This window comes from Phytophthora sojae, assembly GCF_000149755.1.
Source record: "Phytophthora sojae unplaced genomic scaffold PHYSOscaffold_6, whole genome shotgun sequence".
Lineage (NCBI taxonomy): Eukaryota > Oomycota > Peronosporomycetes > Peronosporales > Peronosporaceae > Phytophthora > Phytophthora sojae.
Genome location: NW_009258120.1, coordinates 1,062,990 through 1,088,138, shown reverse-complemented (window position 1 = coordinate 1,088,138; position 25,149 = coordinate 1,062,990). Strand labels below are relative to the sequence as shown.

Here is a 25,149-nt window from a genome sequence, read left to right as displayed (position 1 = left end):
GTAAACTACGAAGTGCAAATACATCAAAATAATTGTGCAAAATATCACGAAGCACAATATAGCACAGCAACATGCTATACAACACAATAGAATCCAACGAGCAGCGTGCCGCCCCAGTGCATAGTTAGTTGTACGAATTACGTCTCTCCCCGGGACCCATGGGCCCGGGTAAGCTGTCGGGTTAATTCGCACCTCGGTAACTGAAGCCGGTAGCTGAGGCCGGTATCCGTGGTCCCGTGTCACTGTCTGTCTTTCTGTTGGTGACCCGGTTACTGAAGCCAGTAACTGAGGCAATATCACTTTCTGTCTCCTAGTAGAGCTAAACATCAATCGTGTTGCGCCCGTGATGAACCGAGCACGCATTTTGAATTCGTCTGGATCGCGCAGATTGGTGATGGGGAATAGTTTTTCTCTCGAAGCGTCGCTTTTAAGTTCAGCTGAATACTCAAAACATTCTGCTGTTTCTTCAAACCATGGGATTAACGTAATGATCCTAAACCAAATTAGTAGACACAGGCGTTCATATTATTCCTCTGTGGCGTAGATCAGCACTTTGACGTGGTAAGTTGTGGCCATGACAACTAATTCGTGCTTTGCCACCGGAACGACTGGCAAGGACAAGATGGCGCTCGAATCCTACGGCTAGTCACAAAAAGGAAGCCGCACGGCAGCGTGGCAACACCAACGTCAGCACGCAAGACCGCTCAAATAATGGAAGCCTAACGCTATGGTCGCCACGACCGCTATGAACGCCTAGTTTTCAAGTTGGCAGGGGTGTCTGTTCTGTCGACTAGAAATTTGGCCACGCTACCAAGTCTAGTATATCAGGGCTCGGAAAATAAAATATAAAATTGAATTGGGAATCTATGAAAAAATCATCCGTTATTCCATTTCTTGAGGCTCCCGTAATAATAATAAAATCATTATTGTGTATCATTGGGGCAATACTGAACCGTAAAACTAACATTTGGGGCGTAAAAATGGGTTCTAACCGAGAACTTTAGTGTCTTAACGACTGAAATCTGGTGAAAACTCAATATACTTATTATTGGTACAATATCATATTTTACGGAAACCCAATAATCAGTTATTCCGTCAATATAATACTATAATTTTTATATTATATATTTTTTGAGACCTGTAGTATATCGCCGTTAGTATGTAGGATACCAACATATTGACAGATATGGCAGCTTGCATATCTTGCGACGCCCACAAATTTAGGACCAGAAAATGACAAGACATGTTAAAGTGCTGAATTTACTAAGAACTTATATATTGCGCCATTAAGGTTATAAGTTCACGTGCCAGCCGATCCTTGGGGTTGTGCAGATCCGACACTGTGTTTGTCTCTCAGAGTTGGATCTCTTTGATGGACCAGGATTGCAGCGCCTCGGGATAACTCGACACAACCGCGGACAAACGGATCCACCACCAACCCGTAATTTTAGGTCCTGACAAAGATGGTGCTTGTTTGGGCGACATTCCTCTGTATGAGGAGGGGTAATATCACGTCTTACCTTGCGAAATCCGTAAACAGCCACAGACACTTCTGGGAAGCCGCCCTTTCGCACTGCAACAATCGCGTTGGTCAAGGTCTCTGCTCGAACTATCACCGTCGGCACGACGTTATCGGCATCGGTTAGGCAGGACGCCCTGCCGTCGAGAGCGTATATCAACCACGCCCACTGCTCGACGCTAATCGATTTAAAAATTACGCTGTCCAGGCGAGCAGAAGGCGTCGTATCAGCAATAGCCGAACAAATGGCGGCGATAATGTCGTCCAATACCACGTCGCTGAGATCCTCCCATTTCGCGCTGCTTAAAGCCCGAGAAATTATATCCTTCCTCACACGCTTTTGCACTTCGGCATTTCCAGTACATCGGCAAGCGGGGTTTCCTTGCCGCATGTCAACCAGTGCAGCCTTCACACTAGCAACACTCAGCTGGGCAACAGCAGGAATGTGAAGCCCCAATAGGTTTCGAAATTGATTAACATGCGAGTCCACCCCACTGGCTGATTTCTCAAGCTCCTTCCACTCTGTTCTCCCGGAAGCTAATCTCCCAGTTAACGGAGGGCCGATACCAAATGCAGGCAGAATGGTTGCTACTCATCGCCTCTAACTTTTGAGCCGCTGCTTGAAACTCAGGCGATTACTCGGTCGAGTCCCCCGCGAATCTCATCATCGCGCCCCAGGTGACTGGAGTTTGACTTGCTACGAATTCCTTAGGAGATACAGCTCCAAATAAGTGAAGACTCCATCTCGGATGGAAGCAACGCTCATCTGCTCCCGGTGCTTGTATCTCCACCGCTGCAATCATGAGCTCGACAAATGCGCCATTGTTAACATACGACAGACGAGTATACAACGGAATCGGCTCCCCCAGTTGTTGTACTGCTGCAGCTTCTCGTTGGCTTGCCTTCGATACGAAAACTTTAATGTAAAAATTGTGCCGCGTTGCATCGGCGGGGCAGTAGCACGGGGAAGACAGCTCGTAGGACCGAGTAAAATGTATTTTCACTGCACTACCGTGCATCAAAAGCTGCGTAGCGTACCACGGCACTACAAAATCCCACTCGGCTGCGCGGCTGCGTCCGAGCTGGATACTACGGAGCCATCTCCAGGAAGCCGAAGGTGCCAAATTGCAAGGTTGAAGGAGCGATCATCCAAACTTCTTGACAAAAACTAGTGCGCCAGTCTGCATCAACAATTTACGCTTTCATTGAAAGTGTCAATGTGCGCTATCAACCCAAGCCACTAGATGATACGTCAACGGTACTGTAGACATGGCAGTGTGGTGATATCATCGTTCAGCTTACGCAAGAAACTTAATAATCTTTTATTCTCAAAAACCGTTCAGCTTACGCAAGTAACTCAATAATCTTTTCTTCTCAAAAAAACAAAAAAAAACAAGACTGTGAAGCTACAATTCTAGCACTCATAAATCAGATCCCTGGTGTGTATCCTCATGACGACAGCAAAAAGAGTAGCGTAAGTTCACCTGTATTAAATCGGAAATGTATTGGTTGGCAGGACAGAAGAGTAGAACGAACGATACAGCTGGCAGAAAAACTCTACTAATAACATCGAACTGATCTTTGAGCGGGTGTCGACGCGAATACGAATATCAGGCTCGGGATATTGGCGTCCAGGTGGCGAATTGCCCTCGAATTCATCGTAGAGTGACGCCCCGTGTGGTCTTTCATCACGGCACTAATCAGTGCAGATTTAGCCGGGTTGGGCAACTTCTCCTTCGTGACGTGCAGAAACTCCTCGCCATGGGCCTTGAGCCCCCTCCTCTCCTCCGCGTCAAATTTTCGGTTCTGAACCGGCGTCACTATTAACTCCACGAGCTCCCGTCTCATTCGAAGCGTTGGATTTCACAGCAATGATAGCAGGTGTGTCACCGTGGCTGTCTGGCAGATTGTCATGTCCTTAATGGGCCACAAACACAGAGCCGAGTAATATGCAGACGCAACTATCGTACAACACGATGTGCTCAGAGACTTTAGCGCTGGGCAAACGGCAGCTACCACGCTCCGGTCCACGAGGAGCTGCCCCTCGTCCACACTAATCGATAACCTGCGAATGCAATGAAATGCTACTTTGAGCAAATCCATCACCAACCCAACACTTTCAATCGAGTCGAACTCCAATGCCAAGCTCTTACAAAGTCGCTTTTGGTCACGCACGGTTACTTCGAAACGGGTGTGAACACGGTCGCACCTCCAGTTCTCGCCTCGCAAATCCCGTAACCAGGGACAAGGATTTCCACGAAGTCGCAGTTGGTTGGGTCGTAACAAGCTCGGCATCGGACTTGAGATGATGCAATCAAGCCGTTGCTACCAGCTTCTGGACACCCACGAGGCCACAATGGAGTTCCGTCGTGAATATCCACGAACCCGTAGACAAGATCACGTTGAGGCGATTCTATTGGATAGCCATACTCCAATGCTGCTTCTATAGAGTCCACATCTGCGCGGGTCAGTTTAATATTTGTAATCCGCAAGTTTGATTCAGCAAAGTCAGTGTCTTCTACGCCGTTCCAAGCTCTGTAGTAGAGAGCATATACCAGCCACGCCCACCTCAGGGGATTGATCGACCGCACAGTCAGGAGTATTAATTTTGTTTGCCGATGCGTTTCACTGAGTGCTGAACAAGTGGCGGCAAAAACATCGTCAGGTATCTTGTCACATGACAATTGCAAAGCTTTGATTGCCGTCCGAGATGTAAGTCGTGCTTGGTTTCCGTGAATCTTTGATGTGCACAGTGTGCGGCCGCAGATCACTGAGCCCAGGAAGACGCCCGCGTTGAGAAGCGCTTGAGTTGTAAACTGAGTCGAGCAATCTAGGCTAACAAATAAATCTGAAATCGCGCTCCAAGCCAATCCCGCTGTCATCTCCACAATGTCCGATTGGCGCAGCTAAATCGTAAATCAATGTGTTGACACCAACCCTCTCACACGTTTGTAGCATGGCAGTGTCTGGGATTTGCCGCTCAAAGTTCAGTCTCCCAGCGGTCACGCGATACAGTGTATAAGCTGGATATTAGCAGGGACGCTAGCCTCCAAAAGCTGATCAAATTCTGCAAAAACTGTGTTGGTCTCGCCAACGGGTTTAGGAGGGATCTGTTTGCTACTTACTTCACCAGTCAGAAACTTACAGCTCCACCGAATCGAAAAGTGAATGCAACCGTTTAGGGTTGATTGAGTTTTCATTCGCCACCGCTACGAGTTTGTCGACCGCTGCTTGATACGCTCGATAATGTTGTAAATCCAAGCAAGTTTCCCCACGTTAGTGGAATTTGGACTACAGCATTGGTAAACTGAGATAGTTGTCGCAATTTGAGAAATCCCCTGATCGCTTTGTAGATGCGTTTGGAAGCTGATCGAGACAACGTCTTTGAGCGCTTGGTGCGAGGCATTCTGGGCTCGAGCCGACTTGATCATTGGTTGGATGCCTTGGACACCAAGAGAGACTGTAGATAGTTGAGCTCGCTGCTTTAGCTGATGCATGGCTCGGGCGATGAGCTGAATAGCCATACTAGTTTCCGTGACTGGCTCGTTCTTTTGGGCAAAACCAATGGCAATTATTTCTTGTGGGTCGTTCCCCAACACCACCCAAATACCTCTTCGCCCTGGTAATCCTTCCAATTTCACAGTGAAAGTTCACAACCATGCGATCAGTCGGTTGGCGAGTTTAACGCAGCTTCCGTCAGGTCGTCATTTCGAGGACGGTGCATCTTATTGTACAAGGGGTTTTGCCGGTGAAACAATGCCCGCAAGGGCCAGATCTATTCGATCAACTCAATTCGTACACGTGGGAGCAAACTATGATACAAAAGGTGTCGGGAGCAGCCACGTTGATCAAAATGTCGCGATCGGGTTCCATCACCCCCGCGATTTTTTAATTTGCTTCAACACCAGCGCAACGGGTGGTTGAATTTTAACTTATTCCACCGTTGATGTCGAAGTATTGTTGGCAATAAGTTAGTTTCCGTATCGATGAAGGCACGGCACACTCTTTCAAATACGAAATGTTTGATTCTTCAAATAATAGAACCATTATCCTCACCGCCATATAACGATTCTCTTACCGTGTAACGCTAACACGGAAAAAATGATAGAAAGCCCAAGAGTAAGATAAATAGTTTTTGGCGAAAATGTACCCATTAGGTCGACGGCTATTTTTTTTCTTACGAAGTGTTCCGGTTAAGAAGCTTTTCAGTCGTCGTCGTCGTCTTACTTGTTGGGGGCGTGCCGAACCCGGCACAAAAGTTGAAAATTACATTGCAGCGCCTCCACAGCCGGGGTGTGGCGTGGAGGGTTAAGCTGTGAGCGCTGTAAAGGAAGTCTGAAACTAACGCTGTTCTACGTCTTCATCTGCGTTGGTTTCAACTTCCTGCCTTCCTTCTAAAAAGCTGTTTTCACTGCTCCACTCGTGAAAATCTTCAGTTTCCGTACTAACTCCGTGTATTATTTGATAACCCCAGCCTTTCCAAGTGAAATGATCACAAACATAGTTACGAAAAAAGCAGTAGCTGCGAGCACAGCTTTGCGGTTGTGCTTGAGTGCTGTAAGGAGCACCGCGAATAAGCCCTTCTTCTTACTCTCAGCCATCTCTTTTTACCTGATCTCTTTCTTCATGATCTTATTATCGATAGTCTTGCCATCGCCCTTCAGAGCAGACGTGAGCCTCATGATGCCAGGGTCCTTGGCCAGTTTGTCCACCGCTTTGGGGGGGGGGGGGGGGGGGTCCAGAGCTTTGTGAGGTAGTTGCGATCCTTCTTAATGGCCGCCCCCACCTTTTTCACGCTCGGATTGCTCTCTGAGATCTTTGGGTCCTTACCAATGGCGTCGAGGGTATTGTCGACACCAGTTTTCTTTCCGAAATTACCTGGAAGGTTGAACTTGAATCGACGCATTCTCTCCTAGTTCTCGTCGTCGCGCAGGTGGGTGCCTTTGCCTCCACTATACGCTGGCTTGCTGTCCTCGGAGGCATCTCGACGCACAAGGCTGGGCGCTTGGTCGCCTAGAGAAGCGCTGGATGCAGCGACGAACGTGACCAGGAGCAGGAATAGGGACTGCACGAGGTGCATGATTCCGAGTCGTCAAACGCAGCGCGGCTTGGTTTTTGGATGGAGAGAGGATTTCAGAATGAAGGCTCTGGCATGTCCACCAGCAACAAACCTATGATTATTCTGCAGTATCTTTGCCATCATTGTTGACATGATCTTGCTGCGATTGTTTCAAGCGGTATTCAACCGCGACGCTTCATCTTCGTCCAACCAAACAGCGCCAGCCTAGAGCTACCATTGCACCACACGCCCACTGCATTTACAAAACTATAGTCATTGCATTCACATTAACCAGCTCTTGGACGCGCTCACCGACGTCCAGAAAGACAGAAAGAAGAAAAAAGCTAAATGAAAATTAAAAGTCACCACCGAAAGCCGTCACCCGTCCGTCAGCTGTAGCTCACCATGGGCCTGTTACACAACACCCCACAGCAACAGCACATTAGCTTGACTGCACCACCCATCAACCACCCCCAAGCAGCGCGTTACGCACTTGTCCAGCAGACTCTGGCGCTCGTCGGACGTGGACGCGCCCAGGTCGGAGCGCTCCTGGTCGCCCTTGCGCGTCTCCTTGTAGTACACGGCCGAGGACACGAGGAAGAGCGTGGCGTAGAGGCACGCGGACTCGAAGATGGGCGCGGGGCCCTCGACGCTCTTGCTGAGCTTCATGTACTGCGGCTGCAGGTGCACGAGCACCCCCACGAGGACGAGGAAGACGCAGCCGCTGAGCGACAGCAGCGAGCACGTGAGCGCCCAGAAAACCCTGTCCGCCATGGCGTCGTGTGAGCGATAGAGAGGGGCCCGGGAGTGTGGGGGCTGAAGCTTGGGGTGTGACCTGCTCGATCTATCGGAGCTGCTCAGGGGCTTGTGAATGTGGAAGAGGAGGCTGCGACGTTTCTTTTGCTGAGTGGGGATTGGGGGATAATGCGGTGAGAGAGGGATGTGATTGGAGGATATGCTGTGTTCGAGAATAAGTGGTGCAGAGAGCTGCGGTAGCGTGTCAACATTGTAGGTTGGTGACTTACGGGGGTGGGAGAGCTGGAGAAAGATACGACACTTATTGCGGGACGGAAGGCGCCACTTCAACGATTCAACGAGTGACATACATGTAGACCATAACCGACTGGAGTTTCTTGAGCAAGCTGCACTACGCACCAGTGATACAAGCGCAATTGGATCGGGAGGTCATGGAAGTGTCGAAACGGCTCTCGTTCGTGGGCATGGAGGCGTTCGTCAAGCTGCTGAATGTATCCGTGATCCGTGACCCAGCCATCGAAGTCAGAAGAACGGCGTTGTTACTCAAGGTCCAGTTTGATGGGACTCTGCCGCTTGATGACCCCGCTGTATACCAGAAAGAAGTGAGGTGGGGCTGCAGCAGAGGAACCAGAGGCGATGGGAGCGCAGGAGGGGATCCAACCGGAGTCCCATTCGGTGGTGTACTCGACTTGTTTGTCCGTCGTAGCTACCGACAAAGAACCCATCAGCTCGTTAAACGCCTCATAGTTTACAAACGCTGGCAGCGTGAACAGTTCTATCGCCTCTCGAAGTCATTGAAGCACCGCTGGGTCTCGTTCGTTGCCTTGGAGTCTGAGGTACATTCGTCGCCTCATTAACGAGGTACACGCATGCGGATAGTCAAACGAAACTTTAACAGTCGACGCGGTCGAATGGCTCTTCTCTTTCAGAGCCAAGCTAGAGCGCAATGCATCTCGCCACGGTTCGAGGAAGTCCCACTGGGTTGCCATGACCCACAACTGACAAAATTTAATGTGAAATCTTTCTTGTAGCTTAGTTAAGTGTTTGCCATCAATCCCTTCGGATTCGTCATATCACTATTATACAGCGGATAAAGATGTACAGAGACCCATTTCGATACTGGCCGGTGCAACGAATATTTGAAATCGTTAACATGACGGACTTCGTCAATTTTGTCTGCTTACATGTTAGACTAATATATGTATTATACCGATTGTTTTGCGCTTGTTAAATATTGGGCTCAACCTGTACGAGCCTAGGCGTTGAATCGGCTTCTTGAAGTGGTCGTAACTATGCTGAACAACGCAGCCTTCGCCAGGAAGTTTATCCTTCGTGAAAGGCAGGAGCTTGCCGTGGTGACACATTAACTCGCTCATTTCCACCCGTCGTATCCGCCGTGCCATGGTAGTGACGCGTGCAGAGTGACCAGTTCCCGAACCATTCGCAAGACAGGGTAACATCGCCCGCTTCACTGTTGTGGTGTCGGTATAGTCCTATACCGACACCACAACAGTTAATGTGTCCCATCGGGAAGCTTTTGACTTCTGGAAGAGAAATCTGCGGCGGCGCTGATTGAATACAGTATTTTACTTCGACCATCAACACTTGAAGCCTAGTAGCAACCAACGACAGTATATCCAATACGACCGGGGACGTTTAATCATGTTGGAAGAACATAACGCCATCACCAAGTTTTGCCTTGCAAATCCTGTACCCAGGTACAACGACACTCACCCATTTACCAGTAGTGGGGTTGTAAGGCTCGGGCAATGGCAGCCTCACAACATAACAAAATTATTATTACCGTAAATATTTTCCCCGCAACGATGCACTTGGGCCCCGTTTTGAATCTGAACAAAACCGTACTGGCGGGATTTCTTTCCGTTCGATTTCAATACTGGTGTACGATATCCAGCGTAAAGAACCACAGAATTTGTATTCAGGTCGGACACTGTTACCGTAGACCCGAAAACCTCGGCTCATGTAAGATGTGCGTAAATCAACCATGGCAATCGCTCGAAGCATCGTAACACGAGAATCGGGTGGGACAAACTCGCCTGTGCCGACCCGAGCTGACCGCCCGAAACAACGCGTCGCAGACCTCCAAGCCTGATAGAAAGTGTTCTCCAATCGCGACTGGAGCGCAATCGTGGGAATGATTGGTTGACCCACCACAGAACTGCGTGTTCAACAGGAACTCAGCATTCATCAACGCTTAAGACGAAGAGATCGCAGCCTCCATGATTTCTAGAAGATTGCTTGAGATCGCAGTCGAAGCCAATTCCACTGTTAGTTCCAAGACAATTGGATCACTCAAATCCCGTATCGCTCCACCACCACTACTTGACTTGTTGACCGACTTCCACGATCTCAACGGCGTAGCAGTAGCAGATGCCCGCATCAGTTGACTGACGCTCAGCTAATTCATCAGGTACCTGTCCACCTTCCAGGTCGAAATCCTGCCGTTTGTACGTTTGAATTTGTTGCGGTTTATTTAATATGGCTATCTACTCCCAGGTTTGGGTGTTTCCGAGCGAGCTGCAGCAAGTAGCGGGTGGATGGCGGGGTTGCGGCCGGTGGACATTGCGAACAAGAACCGCAGGCGAATAAGGGCGGGGTCAGGGCTGCCGATGAATGAGAACATGACGAGTGGGTCAAGGGATGAGAAGTCAATGACGACGACGTCGAGTACGTTGGCGCTGACGCCGGGCTACCGACAGCCATGATCGAAGTGAACGATGTACAGCGGAGTACAGCTTTGTTCGCTACACTACAGCGGGCACTGAGTGGATGGTGCGCGGTGACTAGGGGGATACGAAGACACCAGTTGTAATGGGCCTACTTTGGCTCACTACTTTAGCTTTCACGTGTGCGCAAGTGTGTGAGGAAGCGTAGCTTAGTTTAAACTAGAGTTAATTATACTCGGGCCTCCGAGTATAGATTAATCTAAATAAACGTTCCAAATAATGTCTTTGGGTTAAAATGAGAACTGCTATTTTTGTTTTATGCTTTCTGACTTCCTCTAAATGTATAGATAAATGGAATTCGTCGTGCAAAGTGAACGAAACAAAAACTAGAAATACTTCTATGCTATTTCGATACAGTTTCTATCGGCAAGAGTCGCAGTTTAAGTAACGATGGAAGCTCTCGATGCTCGCGTTGAGCAAGTGCTGGGAAGTATCACCTCTGACAACACCAAGTACGTCTATCTACGAACTTTATCTCGCTTCATAGAGTGGCTCTACGAGAATACGGAGGCGGATCGACGGCAAGTCCTGTTTACTAGTACGTTTCGTGAGCTGGGTGCAATTAATGGGGAGAGTATCGCGCAGTGGTTCTCTATCGTCCCTTTACGAAGCCCTGTCAATCTAAGTGTATTAAGTACTATGGAGTGTATGCGCTACTTGACCTCGATGGAGCAGGAGCGGGTCGAAATACCCCTATACCGAGCTCGACAAAGACGAGGCTAAAGTGGTTCTGGATAACATAAAATTCCCTTTAAATTATAAAGTTTCGCAGTGTTCCCATAACATCTGGCCTTACCCGACCCCTGGACGTGAAAGAGCACCATCGAAAACCTATATCCCACCGGGTTAGCCAGATGGGCACTCACATGTGTCCTGCCCAGAATACCACCTGAAAAAAGCATATTCAGTTTGATAGGGTTCCACTGCCCCGTCTCTTGATCCGAGGTCGGGACATGAAAGGGCACCCTCGAAAACCTATATCCCACCCGGAGATAGAGACGAGTCACTTCATGTTGCCCCTTTTACATAGCAAACCCTGTTTGTGCATAACCCCATGCCGTATGATAAGGTAGGACTGCCCGTTCTCGTGCTACCGGTCCGGCATCTGAAAGAGCACCCTTCAGAACCCCCCTTCCGATGCCGGGGTCAGGTGAGACTCCATACTGGAAGCCAGTATAAACGAACTTCTAAAATAGTGGGTGTGCCACATATATGGTACCCTGTTGGAGTTGGAGTGGACCACCCCACATATATGTGTAGTACACCGTCTGATGTACCCTCACACAAAGTAACACTCTCCAATTCGCCCTGGGGCAAAAGTTATAACTCGTCAAACGCAACAAGCAAAAGTGTGTGTGTGTGAGGCAAATACCAGCAAAAAGGTAGACAGCACCCGGACTTCCCCGGTGGTCACCCACCCGAGTACTACCCGAGCTTGAGGCTGCTTAACTTCGCAGAGCAGACGGGATACGGTGCTTTCAGCCTAAGATGGCCGTCTACACCAACTCATGTGTGGCACCGCTATTCATACCCGACACTCACACACACTTAAGGGGTATATGTGGACACCCCCAGGTGGACACAGGTGGACACAGACGGGCTAAACGTCCCTGGCAACCCCCAAAGTCGGGGCTGGCTGGGTGCGTGGATGGCTACATTTTGTGTACCCATTTCGAACAGAGGTACGCTACATGCGCCACACGAGGGGGGATTGAGGGAGGTGTGTGGCACACACAGAACAAACGTGTGGCCAGCATTCACCGCCATTTTGGACAGTTTAGGGTACCCTGTGACCTACAATCCTACTTGCACTATGCCACATCATGGGTACACACATACACACCCAACACCCTGCCGTGCAGATAGCCCCGCGCTCCATATTCACGCACACGCACACACACGCTAATGCACGCACACCAAGGTGTCCATATACCTTCCGCACACGCGTGGTGACGGCGTATGCGACATGAATCGCCATATTCGCGCATGTACACCGTAGTGACGTGGGGGACTTTCCTCGGTTTCCCGGAATATCCATGGGGGAATTCGCCTGCGTTTCGAGCTGCAGTGCGGAAATTGGAGGCGATGGGGGCGGGAAAGTCTACGATAGCGCGTCTTAACACCGGGATTGCGATTTACTGGAAGTGCAAGGTTCATGGTTCAGAGCTCGAGGGGCGACTGGAGCCTGTCCAATCAGCCGGAGCGTCGAACACAATCCGGGGTCAAATTCGAATCCTCTTCGACGTCGCCGTTCCTCCAATTATGCGTTTTTGTGCCACACGAGACGGCGCTAGTCTTCTGAGTACATGGAGCCCAGACAAGAAGCCTTGCGACCTCGTGCTTGCATATCTAAGACAGTGGTCTCACCCAGCCGTCTCTGATTTGTCCAGCGCAATGGCTCGGACGGCAATAGCAGACTTGACGCTATATCTCGACGGAACTACTATAAACTCGCGCCAAGCAGTGCTGAACGCTGGAGTTATGATGAACTCGGGGAAGTCTGGTTCGTCGTGTTACAAAAAACGACAGTCAATACTTGGACAATCCCATTCGAGTGACATTTGGGAAAATGAGGTTGCGGTGCTCCAGGGCCTCCAACAGGGCGTTTGTTGCAATTTGCTCCGCAATCGCGGCGTTGTCAGCCGAGTCACACCTAGAATCTTTCCACATGGATTCAGAGGGATCGGGGCGATGGCCTTGGCTCATTTACGCGATCTGTGGTGGAACGTCGGGTGTGGTTGTACCTTGTGTCGAGATTCGGAAGGGAGCTTTGACGAAGACCGACATTTTGGCCATGCGCGCCGCACTTCGAGCAAACTATCCGCAGCCAGCGTCAGAGGCGGATCGTAACAGCTCCCATCAGTATGGTTTTGTCGAGATCGATGAACGAACAGAGCTGCGCCTCTCTGGGGCATTTGATGGGGATGGTGGTTCGGTTTTGGTGGCCTGTGCATGTCGCTGTCGAGCCCTATTCGATTCAAACGACAGTGAGTGGGTCAACCTCGTCGTCCCGGGATATGGTGCTTGTAAGGCAAAACTTGGCGACAGAGGCGTCCGATTCGCTGCTGATGCTGGGAGGCCTGCATGCCTGGAGAAACGATTGAAAGGAGCTCTGGAACTATTCTATGTCGAGTTCGAGACCCCGGGTGTGTTGATAGATGTGTTGGTGCTGGTCACGAGGGGCCTTTGCTCGCTGAAATTATACTTCAAAGCAGAGGACACTACAGCCGCGAGTCATGTCGACCTTTGCACTCTGGCTAGGGCTTGCCCCAATCTCCTGCATCTCTGTCTCAGATATGCTACGGTGGTGGTGTCTGAACACGACGCAGCTCTGCGCCTTTGGTCTGTGAAGACGATCGAGTTAGACGAATGCTCCAACACGCTGGCTGATCTTGTGGGGTGTTTGAGGGACCCCGAGTTACGAATAGCTCGGGAGGTCGTCCAACTCAAGGTGACCCCGCGTAAGAATGAAGTGTTTGTGGAGGAAGAAGTGCGCGAGTTGATGACTCACGACGGCGAATTTCCGCCTCTGGTCAAGGAAAAACTGCCTAGGAGTTCGAAGTCAGCCGTGATCAGTGTCGTCACGGCCGCGATTTGGAGCACGAAGCCAATTTACGGCATGGACTCGTATATTCTGAGCTTAATCTTTGCATTCGCTTCTACACCGACGCAGCGTTCCATTGCGTATAGGGTTAGACGGATTCGAGTCCGGAATATATAGACTCCATTTGAACCCCAACTACTACAGACTGTAGTAGTTTTTGTATTCCTGGAATACAAAATTAGTCTGGAACTCTTTCGCCTTGCAAGGAGAAGTGCGTAATTTGGTGACTTATGACCGCGATTGCTTACCTCTGGTCAAGACGAAACTTAGGCTCGATATACTAGAAGTTGCAATTTGGTTTGCATTTGAAAGCTTCGACCTCAATATCGGATTTTCGATGAAGCTGCTGCGAGAAGCCGTCGATCTGTTCACAATATCAGCTGCTTCGAAGTACTTTGAAGTACAATAACTTTCACATTCTTTTGTCGTTATTGACACGTGAATCAAAAGTAAAAAAATATTGGTGGCTTCTACCAGTAGTACTCCTCCTTGTACTCGACTGATCGTTGCGCTGGAGTTGAGGCAAACTCGAAAATGGTACTTAAAACTTATGCGTCCATGCAGTAAATCGGCGTTTTGGTACTTCTCACCCTTGCGCCGACGCTGATCATGGCAGCCTTTGACTTGGCTGGAAGTCTCATGGGAGGTAGGTCCTCACTGTTGTGCACCAATAACTTTCTCACTTCTTGATCGCCCGGTCGTGACGGATCCACTTGAAGCCTGACAAGATCCCTGGTCATTCGTAGGGCAGGGTCTCCCAAACACCCCCTTATTTCGAAAAGCAGCTCGGAGGTTAGAGGCTATGGGGGTAAAAGCGCCTAACACTTAAGTAAAGGGTTTGGTGACGGTGATGACAAGGCGCGGGTGCATTTTGTTGTTCCCGGGTGCGGCGTTTTCAAGGCGAAACGTGGCGGAGGCGTCCAAATTATTGGGAATCTGACTTCCGAGTCAAACAGTTGAGCACGTCGCTGAAAATAAAAGTATTTTAGGGTTCGAGAGTCCCAAGGTGTTGATGGATCTGCTGCGGCTAGCCACCTGCGAGATCCGTTCGTTAACGGTGTGTACTGACGATGGGGACCCTGCCTATGCATATTGCAGAGTCCGACGACCCCGGTAAACGGTACTATACCTGCATACGATACTTGCCTAAGGCGTAGCTGAGTACAACGGCCGTCCCCTAGAACCGCTTGATCGGTCAGACGTAAGATATTTGTTTACCTTTAAGGACTTGGCCATCCCAATCAAAACAATTATGTCCGATCTTTGTGTGCTGGCTGCTGCGTCCCCTGAGCTTCAGGATCTCTCGATCACTTATTTACACGTTGTGGTCTCGGCTGATGACAATTCCCTCCGTCAATGGCCTTATTATGACTCTATCGTTACACGAACATCCAGGTACTCTGTCCCACTTGAATAGTTAGCAACTAACATAAGTAGATGATCTCTTCACCGCAAAAAAAAAAAAACTGGACTGGGTGTTTGAGAGATCCAACGCTACGAATGGCCAGAAAAGTCGTCAAGCTGGAAGTAATAGCACGACGGCATCGATATGACACAGAGGACAGAAAGCGTTGGTGGCTCATGACGGCGAGTTCCTACCTGTTGCTAAGAAAAGAAGTCCCTGGTAAGGCAAAATGTGCTATGATCAGCGTCGTCACGGCCTCGACCAGTGCGTTGAAGCCAATTCATCGTCTACAGTGTAGACGCCGACATACTCAGCTTATCTTCGTGTGCGCGTCCACCCCGGAGCAGCAATCTGTAATCTGCTCGTGTCGAGCTAGAAGAAGACGAGCGCTGGAGCCCTGAGTAAGGGCAACAGTGACAGCGCATTTCGACGCAAAATTAATCCTTTTGAGGCGGCACTCGTTTTGAATATCCGATTGATAGAGCACCAACGGGTAGTAGACTTAGCGAGATACAGTTGCGTCGAAGGTCCAAATAAAAGAAAATAAATAATGATCTGAAAAATCCCAGATTCAACCGATCGCTGCACTGGTGTTGATGCGAACAAAAAGATTAAGCTCAAAATGTACGCATCTTGGCGATGAATCGTTTTCTTGGTCCACGTCATGACCGCACTGACCATGGGCCGCTTTCGAACTCCTAGGCAGTTTTTCCTTGACCGGAGGCGGAAATTCGCCATCGTGAGGCAGCAACTCGCGCACTTCTTCCTCGACAAACACTTCATTCATACGCGGGGTCACCCGCGAGTTTGACGAGTCCCCGAGCCATTCGTAACTCGGGGTCCCTCAAACACCCCACGAGATCAGAGAGCGTGCACGAACATTCTTCAAGCTCAATCGTCTGCACAGGCCAGCGACAGAGCGATGCGTTATGTTCAGACACGCACACTGTAGCGTGCAAGATAACAATGCGCTGGAGATCTGGAGAAACACTAGCCAGTGCACAAAGGTCGACACGAATCGCGGGTGTGGTGTCCTCTGTGCTGAAGTATAGTTTTTTATGATGGTAAGGTATATTAGATTACTTAGCAACGCTTGAATCCTAATAACCCTGTAGCCCGGATAACTCCTAAAGCAAGGGTTAAGAAGTATAGTTTTAACGACCGAATTCGCCTCGTAACTAGTAGCAGCAGATCTATCAATCCAGATCAGTTTTTTTGCATAAATAAACTGAAGGGTGTATACATTTGGCCCTTCAATGTCGGAGCAGTCACTCTCTGACGAAGTTGAGTCGCTCACAACAGCATTCGTAGGGGCACTTGGCGCACCGACGCTAGCCCCTACTATTTCCGCCAATGTTGGCCGGCGGGCTGGCTGACGAGTACGACTGGTACTTGAACGCTTTGAGTCGGCCAGCTTGCCAATATGTGCGAGGCGCTTGTTTTTCTTGGGCATCACGGTTCAAGAGGGATAGTGATGGCCCAAGGGAAACAAGCGCATAGAGTATAAATTTAATGTTGAAGTGCATTGCCGCTATAAATATAAGCGGTATCGCTATGAATTGTAGCCAGTAAAAGTGCGATGACTATAATTAATATAGAATTAGTTCTAACAATAACTGACCGCACATTACCTTAAAATTTGATCATGCGGTATATCTATTTAAAGAGGTAAATAAGCGCATATACGTGCAACGAGGCATACCAACTCTAGATAAATCGCATCTTCTTCGTCAATATTTGCATGTTGACTCCGGGGAAACCTGCATCTTAACAGTGAATATTAGGCTTATACATGTATGATTCGTTTTAGATCTCAAGTTTCGTCCACTTTTCGCAATGAATATAAAAAAGTATCACTAAAATAATGGCAAGGTAAAGATCGCACTTTCGTTAGCTGGATTACGATCTAAAGGGTTTCCTCAGCACTAACGCTAGCAACCGTCGTAACATCCCACATGGGGCGGTTGACGCGAAGGAACGCGAGCTGTTCGAAGTTCGCCGGGAGTATAGCACGCCGCTGCGGGGTCAAAAGGAGCTTGCACTGCGAGAACAGACGTTACACAGTGTTTGAAGTCGGTGGGATCATCTTCACGAGAGGCATGTAGCTGGTGGCTCCGGCGGTCTGCTTCTCCTTCTTCCCCTTCCCTCGGAGTAGCGACGACGCGTAGTCCTCCTCTCTCTCCTTACGCTTCTTTCCAGCTGGGCCCTTGACCTCGAAGCGCTTCAGAGCTGCTGTTTCCGACTGCGAGAGAGCTGCCCCAGCGATCACCTTCACAACACCTGTCTCAAAGGCGGGAGTGTGCAGGACGTCTTGAGGTGCTCTGCCATGACAGGATACTCCGCTACCAGAACATCAAACATCAACCGCACCTCCGCCATGTCCGTATCCTCGCGCTGCAGCCGCTTGCAGATACTCTCGAACTTCTTCAGATGCTCGAATAAGACCACGAGCTTGCGGTGCTTGCCCCCCGTTGGGATCAGCTCCTCAACCGCCTCCACCTTCTTGATCTCGGAGCGAATACGAATGTAACGCTCCAGCATCGTGAATGTAGATGACCAGCGCATGACGTTGCGCTTGATAGGATGGAGGTCGGTGTGCTTCTTCAGCTCCGCGAAGTTGTTCTCGTGGCGCAGCTCCACCATGAGGGCGTTCACCTCATCCAGCAACGGCTCGTACGGCGCCAAAAACTTCTTGACGGCTAGGTTGAGCCGGTGGCTGGCGCAACCCACTAACGGTACGCCCATCTTGGTCGCGATGGATAGGTTCGTGTTGCAGTTGTCACCAACCAGAAACCCCACCATGTCTAGGGTCTTGTTGTAAACCTCGAGAACTTTCTTGAACATCTCCACGTGAGCGTCAGCGGTCTGCGAGCCGTCTGTTAGAGGAGAGAGCCCCAGCAGCCGCGCGCGCACCTCGCCATCTGCCTCACAAACAGCGTACAGGGCGACGTAATGCACACCAGCATGCGTCCAGCCGTCGAACATCAGGCCGAACAGGGTTCCCAGCTCACTCTCCAGCTTGAAGCCGATCTTGATTGCGATTCCTTCTATGCACTTCTTCAGAGCCTTAGCTGTGACGGGGCGCAGCTTGCTCATGGCTCGAGTGAGCTCGTCCTCGACTTCGTGGACCGGCATATTCCGCATGACAACCCATTGCAGCCACTGGAACAGATGGCTCGCCTCCTCAGGGACGAAGCCAAAGGCTTGGAGGGACCGGATGGAGCTGCTCTCGAAGGATGAGTACTGGGCCTCAAACCCCTCGTGTTTACCAGCCAAGTGCGCCAGAAGGTTGGAGTACCCGGATCCGGGCATCTGCTTGCGATCTTGGGCACAGAGCTTGCAGCGAAAGAGGCCTTGGCCGAGATGGTCGAAGAAGAAGGCGGTGAGAAGCTTGTTCGAGACCATTGTTTTTGGAGAATGCAATGTTGAAATGAGACGCTAGGCCGCCCGAGAATGGCGGCTGGGCTTCTCTACGAGTCTGCTCCTGACCGGTAATTGTATCGACGCTAGTGTAGTGTGGAGGACCCCATTGTTGATGTCATCGGTGGTGCCATGTGATGCCATCAAACGTAGATTTGTGGTGGGCCGCAGAACCGCACTTTTTTTCATATTTATTGTCAATAATTGGGTCAATGTCATATGGTATTGGTAGCTGGGATGTCCAATAATAAAGATTTGTATTGCAAAACCCAATTATTTGTTGAATTGAAATATTTTTTTTGACCTCTGCCCAGGATTGTGGTTGATGTCTCGGCCAATTGGACAGGTTTTTGTCTGCCTTCCAGCGCTGAACCATGAAACTTGCACCTCCAGTAAATCGCGGGCCCGCATTGAACATTTGCAAACGTAGTTTCTTCCACCCCCATCGCCTCGAGGTGAGAGAGTCCCAACACACCGGAGGTCCCATATTGGGGTGGGTAAATGATTTTCCACCCGACTGTGCTACCTCCAAACCAATCATCATCTCTTTATATGATTTATTCTTCACAAACGCAAGCAGCGTGAACAGCTCCATGGCTTCTCGAAGTTGTTGTAGCCTTGTAGCATCTCGCCGATCTCCTGGAAGTCCTAGGTAAATAGCTGGTCTCATTGAGTATTTATCGGGATAGGCAAACAAGACTTGCAGAGTCGATTCAGCCGCTGCGCCGTTTCCTTGCGGAATTAAATTGCGTAATGAAGTCCGCCAAGGCTCGAGGAATCGCCATTCGGCTGTCATTGCTCTCAAGTCAACGAACTTATTAATGAGAGCTGCATCCTTCTTGGGGACCAGTCATTCCATAGCAATCAATGTCGATAAAGTACCTTGTGTGATTAGATTGAATCGAAGTAGGGAGCTCTTGTCAGAATCATGGTTCAAAAACCTATCACTCGTAACCGTCTAACAAGTGGCTAAGAGAAACCATAAGCTGATGGGCTACTTGAGAGTGATAGCACCTGAGCTTGCATCAAGAATATGACTCCATTTTGCAACGCGAATCTTCATGTCGACAGGGTGGGAATTCCTGGAACCTTGACAGGCTATTTTGCGCGCCCACAAAATGCAGGCAACAAGATCCAGCACGACAGATGCGAACTCGAAAGGCCATAGAGTTACCCACACTACTTTCGCTTGTGAACAATGAGGCGCTGACAGACATGCGTCTTCAACAGCCCAAAAAATATTCCCAGACTGGGACCTCCAGTTTGTATCTCCGCTGTCATGAACCCGCAGCAGTCCGTGGGGAGATTTGCTCGCATTCCCGTATAACCCGTGGAAATATTCGCCTGAGTTTCGAGATACAGCTAGGTGATCGCGTTGACAGCGTCTACTGTAGCGAAGTGTATGGCAACGCCGCGACTTCTATTCACTGGAATTGTAGACTGCACGCTTTTGGTGTGGCGTACCAGATTTTTATGTCAGACTCATCTTGGGAGGCTCAGACATCACTTTCAGACCCCAAGCTGCATCTCTCGAATGGATGTAATGAACTCTCGACAAGAAGCGATTAATGTCGAGCTCGTGTTGAACAAGCTGGCCTGCAGTCGTTTCCAGACAAGTGTTTCAAGGTGAATGAGGCGCGTTGTTTCCGATCCAATACGACCAAGGAGCAGCAAGTTGGACTTGACCCGTTTGTGGATCCACTGTTTGTGGGCCTTTGCTCGGCAGTCACGGAGGCGTCTTTGGATGCGAGTCCCGCTTCCTTGGGGTTGGGCTTCGGCCCCAGACGATGGACCTGGCTGATATCTGCGCTCAGTGGCGGACCTTCCGATAACTATTCAGTAAAGTAAGAACGAAGCTAATTTACAAATTGTAAGTACACGATGTATCAGGTTGTGTGGATCACCCCAAATAGCTACTTAAAATCAAAACATGTGAGAAATCATTAAGCCAATCAATCACATGGGCCAATTAATTTGTCTTGATATCCGAAATAGCACCCTACTCACGTTCTTACTTTCATATCGGCTATTCATTACTCATTCTCGTATTTACGTAAGTTACATATGGGATTGCCTGTTAAAACGTAGGCGGATTGGCTTATGATTTCCGGAATTGGTGTATTCCCACCCCTTGGAGGACGACACATTGACTGAGGTCCACTATAGGGGCAGTTAGGATCGCATCCTTACGGGAAGGCGTAAGCGGCGGTAGCCGACGATAAGGCGCCACGATGATTGGCCAAAATCACTTTAAGAACTAACGCTTCGTGCGAAGATGGCCGATGGAAGCTCGCAGGACGCTGTCGCGGAGGTGAAGGCAATACGCGACGCATGCATCTCCAAAGAGACGAGAAAGAAGTACACCAGCAATATCAACGGCATCAAGAAGTGGATCAGAGAAGTGTATGCGCTGACGCTGGAGGATCGCAATACAGCTAAATTCTTCGATGCCGATGATGATCTAAACCTCACAGAGTTCACTCCAGCTTGCTTCGAGCAATTTTTGGTGTACAAACGAAGTACAGTCAAATCGGCGACGCTAAGCGGCTATCGCAGCGCGATAAAGGATCTGTATCGATTGAAACGAGCAGCGCTGCCTGTGGAATACGGAGATGACATGAAGCAGTTTTTTTCTAGGTGCAAGCGACTCGAGGCCGAGCAAAACCAGTCTAGCTCTCCTAAACACTCGGGCAAGCAGCCGCTGACTTTTACGTTGTACAAGGAGCTGTGTTGGTCTACTCTTGAGCGCAACGATGGGGGGTTCTCGCATCTCTTTTTAACTACTCAGTGGAATCTCATGTGTCGATCAGTTTATGTTCAAACCCTGCAGACGCAGCACTTTTTGGCCAAAGATGATGCTGTTGGGGCGATATTTTTTAAGTCCAAGACCAATCAGGAAGGTGCTGGGCCACGTGACCCCCGTCATCTTTTCGCAAACCCGTTTTCGCCATCTACGTGTTGGGTGACAGCGTTGGCGATTTATTGGGCATGTAATCCGCGCACGCAACCAGGGCCACTATTTCTGGGCTCTGACCCAAAGCTTCGCTTCGGCAAGACATTAGGAAATCTCCTGAAAAAAGATGGAGTGGCTAAAACCTACGGCACGCACTCGGTGAGGAAAGGTGTGGCAACATTTGCCTGCGGAGGAAGTACTGGTGGCCCGTCCATTGTAAGTGTTTGTCTTCGGTGTGGGTGGTCTATGGGCGGAGTGCAAGACAGATACTTTCGATATGAAGCTGCGGGCGATCAATTTTTAGGGCGTGTTGTTGCTGGGCTTCCTGTGAATGACTCCAAGTTCGCCATCCTACCACCGCACTTCCGCAATAACTCGGACGACGAGATAAAGTCGTGTCTTGCAGCGATGTTTCCAGGACTCGTCGACGAATTGCCCCTAAGTGATATTTTGAGGCTGTGTCTTGCTTCGCTTGTCCAGCACGCTGATTTTTTAGTGAACCACTTGCCTACCAACCACCCCCTTCTGTCGACGTTTGTGTTCACAAACCCTACCGTTCTCAACAATCTGCGTTCGAAACTGGAGGTCGGAGAGTCGAGATGGATGGAGCCGTCGGGGATACCGCCTCATATTGAGCTGTACAAGAAGCTCGACAAACAGCAACAGTCTATAGATGCTCTCCCCGAAATGCTTGAACAGCGAATGGAAAAGGTGCTCGAGGAAAAAGATGTTGCCGCGGGTAATATTACTCGGAAACGTTTACGCCAAGAAATTAAAGCGCTCTTGCTGGAGGTGGGGCTTCGTCGCACTAGCTCTACAGAACCAACACCAGCCTCTTCTGGTCCAACGCACACCTACTACTCATGGGGTGGTAAGTTTCATAGGCTGCCGAAAGAATTTGAATTTCCCAGTATTGATCCACTCGGCGCGTGGATATTGTGGTGGTTTGGCGATGCGAGACGTGGCTATCCTCCGTACAAAGCTATTTCCTCGGACGATCTCGACACGCCAAAGAAGAAAGCGACTTTGGCGGAGTGGTCTATCATGATGAGGCACATAAGTAACGCAGTTGAAGCACAAGCAGGCATGTCACTACCTCCAATTCGGGACGAACCTCACGCCATCGAGCTGTTCAACATTGGCTATCACAAACTTCAATTAAAGCCGAGTAAGCGTAAGCGCAGAACCAATCAGCTCAAGCTTACCACGGTGCTGAGATTAATTCGCGAAGCTGAAGGCACAGGCACGCGGTCGCTTCCATTCAAGCGGCGGAAGCGTCAAGTCGCTGTGGAGAATAGCCCAGCTCATGGTCCACTCGAACTTTCAGCAGTCACGCTCCAGTCGGCGGCGCCATCAGCAACATCGACGCCGCCCGCGACATCAACGCCGGCAGCAGCAACACCTTCGTCGCCAACACAAGCTTCAGATGTCGCCCCGCCGCCAGCTTTGACACCTGCAGCATCGGCGACTCCAGCGGCAACGGCGACTCCAGCGGCATCGACGACTCCAGCGGCAACGGCGACTCCAGCGTCGACATCTTCGCGACGAGGTGCGACGGCACCACAAGCGATAGCGACCCCGCCAGCAACAGCGAGATCACTTGTGGCAGCGACGCTGTCAGCTTCGCTACCAGCAACAGCGACGTTCACCCTCACGGGCCTTCACGAAGTCGGCAGCACACCAAGCCACGACAAAACACGCGTGAGAGATGAATTAGTACACAATACACAGCGCGCTAATAGCTTACATACGTCCAACACTTACGAGGACACAGAAGCTCTGTTCGGCTTCCCAGCATATTGCTTTGCTTTGTGATCCGTCGATAGCAGACAATTCACAAATTTTATCAATAAGAGCGAACTCTCCAAGCGTCTGCGTCCAAGACTTACGTTTTCTCAGGTCAATTCAGTCGCATTCTCGTCAAGATCAGAAAGATTGACTTGTATTTTTTTTACTGCTTTTTTGCGGTTCATAAGTTGACGCTTCACTCAGAGTTTCCACTAAATTCGCTGATTAACTAACTACCGATACGAACCAACTAACTAACTCACATTCAGCCTCACGTCCAGGTCCAAATGGCCCCCTTCTGCTGCGCGAGGTACCCACAGCATCAACTAACCCCCTCCGGTGCCAGGAAGACCAAAGAAACCGGGGCGCCAGCGATCCAGATACAGGGTCCGACCGCCCAGCTTCTCCACGGTCGATTTACACGTCGCGGTCCCACCGGCAACAACGTCGATCTCGTCGATCTTGTCACCTCCAGATATGATGTTCACCGTCACGTTCTTGGTGTCGGTGCTCGTGAAGTTGTGGATCACCTGACCGCCGCCCTTCTTTGGCCATGACATGGTGGTGTTCTTGAAAGCCTTCTGGATCATGTTGAGGCCCAGCGTGTCCGGGTGGGTGCCGTCGTCGCTCGCCCATGAACTGCGTGGGGCCGCAGATGGACTGGAAGTACTCGGAGATGAAACTCGAGACGCCGCTCATGTCGAAGCCCGTGACGACCCAGAAGTTAAGACCCTGGTTCACAACCTGGTACGCGTACTCCATGGCCTTGTAGGACGTGCCGTTGTCACTCTTCCCTGTCGTGATGAGGTCATTGATGACCACGCCGAACGTCTTGCGCAGCTTCTACCGTGTTTTGTAGGCCGTCTTCTCGTCGGACTGGGAGATCAGCAGCTCCATACAGTTGCTCGTCACCGTCGCTATGTCCGACTTGAAGATGTCCGTGTCCTGGATCTTCACGCGCAGCTCGTCCTCTGTGATGTCGGGGTTCGGCTCCCTCAAGGCCTCGGCAGTCGACCACGTGCGCTCCATGAAGCCTTGCAGGTCGTGACCACACGTCGAATTCGACCTGAGAGCGTCCTTGAGGTACCCGATCTCGCCTTGGGTAACCTGCTCGGGCGGGGCCGTGAAGTTGGCTCCCTTCATGAAGGCCTTGAACCGCTGCCAGCTGGCGATGATGCTGTCGTCGTGGGCAAGTACTTGCGCCAAAATGTACTGCGTCGTGGACATGATTCTGTCTGCAAGCCACCTGTTGCAAGTTGCCTTGCCGCCCAGACACAACTTGATGGTAATGGGCAACTCGACGACGACGGCGTTCGACTGGTAGAGCATCGCCAGAATTTTATCTTGAGACGCCTCGGGATCGGCAGCCTTAATGGAGCGGATGTAGAGGTTGAGCGCTCGCAGCTCGCCCACGATCATACAGGAGCACATGACGGCAGTTCGTACGCCCTTGGCCATCTCGGAGAACTTGCCGAACCAGTTGTCTATGACGCCGTTGATACCGACGTTGAATACAGAGCCGACCTTGTAGAGCACTTCGCGCCCACAGTCGTCGTTCTGGCGGATGCACTCCATGCCGCACTCCACTGGGAACTCAATGGGGCACTCGGCCCAGCACGTGCTGGTCTTCTCGCTGCGGACGTAGCCCTTCGGACACTTCTTCATAATGTGTGCCTCACGCCAGCACGCAGCGCCACTCTGGACCGAGCGTGGAGCGTGGACCCACCCAGTTACGGTAGACTGGCACAGCGGAGCTCTTGGCTGTGAGTGGTGTCGCTATATCGTATGAGCCGACAGATCAGGGGTCGGATAATACAGTATAAAATTGTATTGCGAGGCCAAAGCTGCAGTAGTAATAACGGCAATATGAGGTCAACCAATAATAATAATTGGTACAA

The 25,149-nt window shown here is 50.3% G+C and overlaps 11 protein-coding genes across 11 annotated transcripts; 4 read left to right on the top strand and 7 right to left on the bottom strand.

Moving 5' to 3' along the window:
* Positions 1 to 1,447: 1,447 nt before the first annotated feature.
* Positions 1,448 to 1,910, bottom strand: PHYSODRAFT_302851 (hypothetical protein; the record flags this gene model as incomplete). The annotated part of the gene is made up of 2 exons (XM_009532253.1): positions 1,448 to 1,489; positions 1,521 to 1,910. The coding sequence occupies 2 exons, from the start codon at positions 1,908 to 1,910 to the stop codon at positions 1,448 to 1,450; spliced, it is 432 nt and encodes a 143-aa protein (XP_009530548.1).
* Positions 1,911 to 3,696: 1,786 nt separating this feature from the next.
* On the bottom strand, positions 3,697 to 4,401 carry PHYSODRAFT_302850 (hypothetical protein; the record flags this gene model as incomplete). Its single annotated transcript, XM_009532252.1, has 1 exon — positions 3,697 to 4,401. The coding sequence occupies one exon, from the start codon at positions 4,399 to 4,401 to the stop codon at positions 3,697 to 3,699; it is 705 nt and encodes a 234-aa protein (XP_009530547.1).
* Positions 4,402 to 6,840: 2,439 nt separating this feature from the next.
* PHYSODRAFT_286547 (hypothetical protein) lies at positions 6,841 to 7,389 on the bottom strand. Its single transcript, XM_009532251.1, has 2 exons — positions 7,072 to 7,389; positions 6,841 to 6,989 (listed from the first exon to the last, which is right to left on the bottom strand). Exons 1-2 carry the CDS (start codon positions 7,350 to 7,352, stop codon positions 6,968 to 6,970), a joined length of 303 nt encoding a protein of 100 aa, XP_009530546.1. The 5' UTR covers positions 7,353 to 7,389; the 3' UTR covers positions 6,841 to 6,967.
* Positions 7,390 to 12,650: 5,261 nt separating this feature from the next.
* PHYSODRAFT_302848 (hypothetical protein) lies at positions 12,651 to 14,094 on the top strand (the record flags this gene model as incomplete). Its single annotated transcript, XM_009532250.1, has 2 exons — positions 12,651 to 13,772; positions 13,840 to 14,094. 2 exons carry the CDS (start codon positions 12,651 to 12,653, stop codon positions 14,092 to 14,094), a joined length of 1,377 nt encoding a protein of 458 aa, XP_009530545.1.
* A 2,873-nt stretch (positions 14,095 to 16,967) lies between these two features.
* Positions 16,968 to 17,733, bottom strand: PHYSODRAFT_286546 (hypothetical protein; the record flags this gene model as incomplete). The annotated part of the gene is made up of 3 exons (XM_009532249.1): positions 16,968 to 17,131; positions 17,153 to 17,411; positions 17,456 to 17,733. 3 exons carry the CDS (start codon positions 17,731 to 17,733, stop codon positions 16,997 to 16,999), a joined length of 672 nt encoding a protein of 223 aa, XP_009530544.1. The 3' UTR covers positions 16,968 to 16,996.
* An 18-nt stretch (positions 17,734 to 17,751) lies between these two features.
* PHYSODRAFT_407182 (hypothetical protein) lies at positions 17,752 to 18,075 on the bottom strand (the record flags this gene model as incomplete). The annotated part of the gene is made up of 1 exon (XM_009532248.1): positions 17,752 to 18,075. A coding segment is annotated over one exon (324 nt), but the record flags the coding sequence as incomplete, so codon positions are not given.
* Positions 18,076 to 18,189: 114 nt separating this feature from the next.
* PHYSODRAFT_514283 (hypothetical protein) lies at positions 18,190 to 18,495 on the bottom strand (the record flags this gene model as incomplete). Its single annotated transcript, XM_009532247.1, has 1 exon — positions 18,190 to 18,495. A coding segment is annotated over one exon (306 nt), but the record flags the coding sequence as incomplete, so codon positions are not given.
* A 2,290-nt stretch (positions 18,496 to 20,785) lies between these two features.
* On the top strand, positions 20,786 to 21,394 carry PHYSODRAFT_512814 (hypothetical protein; the record flags this gene model as incomplete). The annotated part of the gene is made up of 1 exon (XM_009532246.1): positions 20,786 to 21,394. A coding segment is annotated over one exon (609 nt), but the record flags the coding sequence as incomplete, so codon positions are not given.
* A 15-nt stretch (positions 21,395 to 21,409) lies between these two features.
* Positions 21,410 to 21,880, top strand: PHYSODRAFT_412553 (hypothetical protein; the record flags this gene model as incomplete). The annotated part of the gene is made up of 2 exons (XM_009532245.1): positions 21,410 to 21,632; positions 21,720 to 21,880. Coding segments are annotated over 2 exons (384 nt in total), but the record flags the coding sequence as incomplete, so codon positions are not given.
* PHYSODRAFT_384287 (hypothetical protein) lies at positions 21,872 to 22,561 on the top strand (the record flags this gene model as incomplete). Its single annotated transcript, XM_009532244.1, has 1 exon — positions 21,872 to 22,561. A coding segment is annotated over one exon (690 nt), but the record flags the coding sequence as incomplete, so codon positions are not given.
* Positions 22,562 to 22,793: 232 nt separating this feature from the next.
* Positions 22,794 to 24,916, bottom strand: PHYSODRAFT_259300 (hypothetical protein; the record flags this gene model as incomplete). The annotated part of the gene is made up of 6 exons (XM_009532243.1): positions 22,794 to 23,089; positions 23,228 to 23,270; positions 23,515 to 23,552; positions 23,583 to 23,890; positions 23,922 to 24,094; positions 24,164 to 24,916. The coding sequence occupies 6 exons, from the start codon at positions 24,914 to 24,916 to the stop codon at positions 22,794 to 22,796; spliced, it is 1,611 nt and encodes a 536-aa protein (XP_009530538.1).
* Positions 24,917 to 25,149: the final 233 nt, after the last annotated feature.

Excerpts from the sequence above, each read along its gene's own strand:
- PHYSODRAFT_286547 (XM_009532251.1), bottom strand. The coding sequence starts at position 7,352 with ATGGCGGACAGGGTTTTCTGGGCGCTCACGTGCTCGCTGCTGTCGCTC. Across the intron at positions 6,990-7,071 it reads CGCCAGAGTCTGCTGGACAA|GCCCATGGTGAGCTACAGCT; the intron begins GTGCGTAACGCG and ends GTTGTGTAACAG.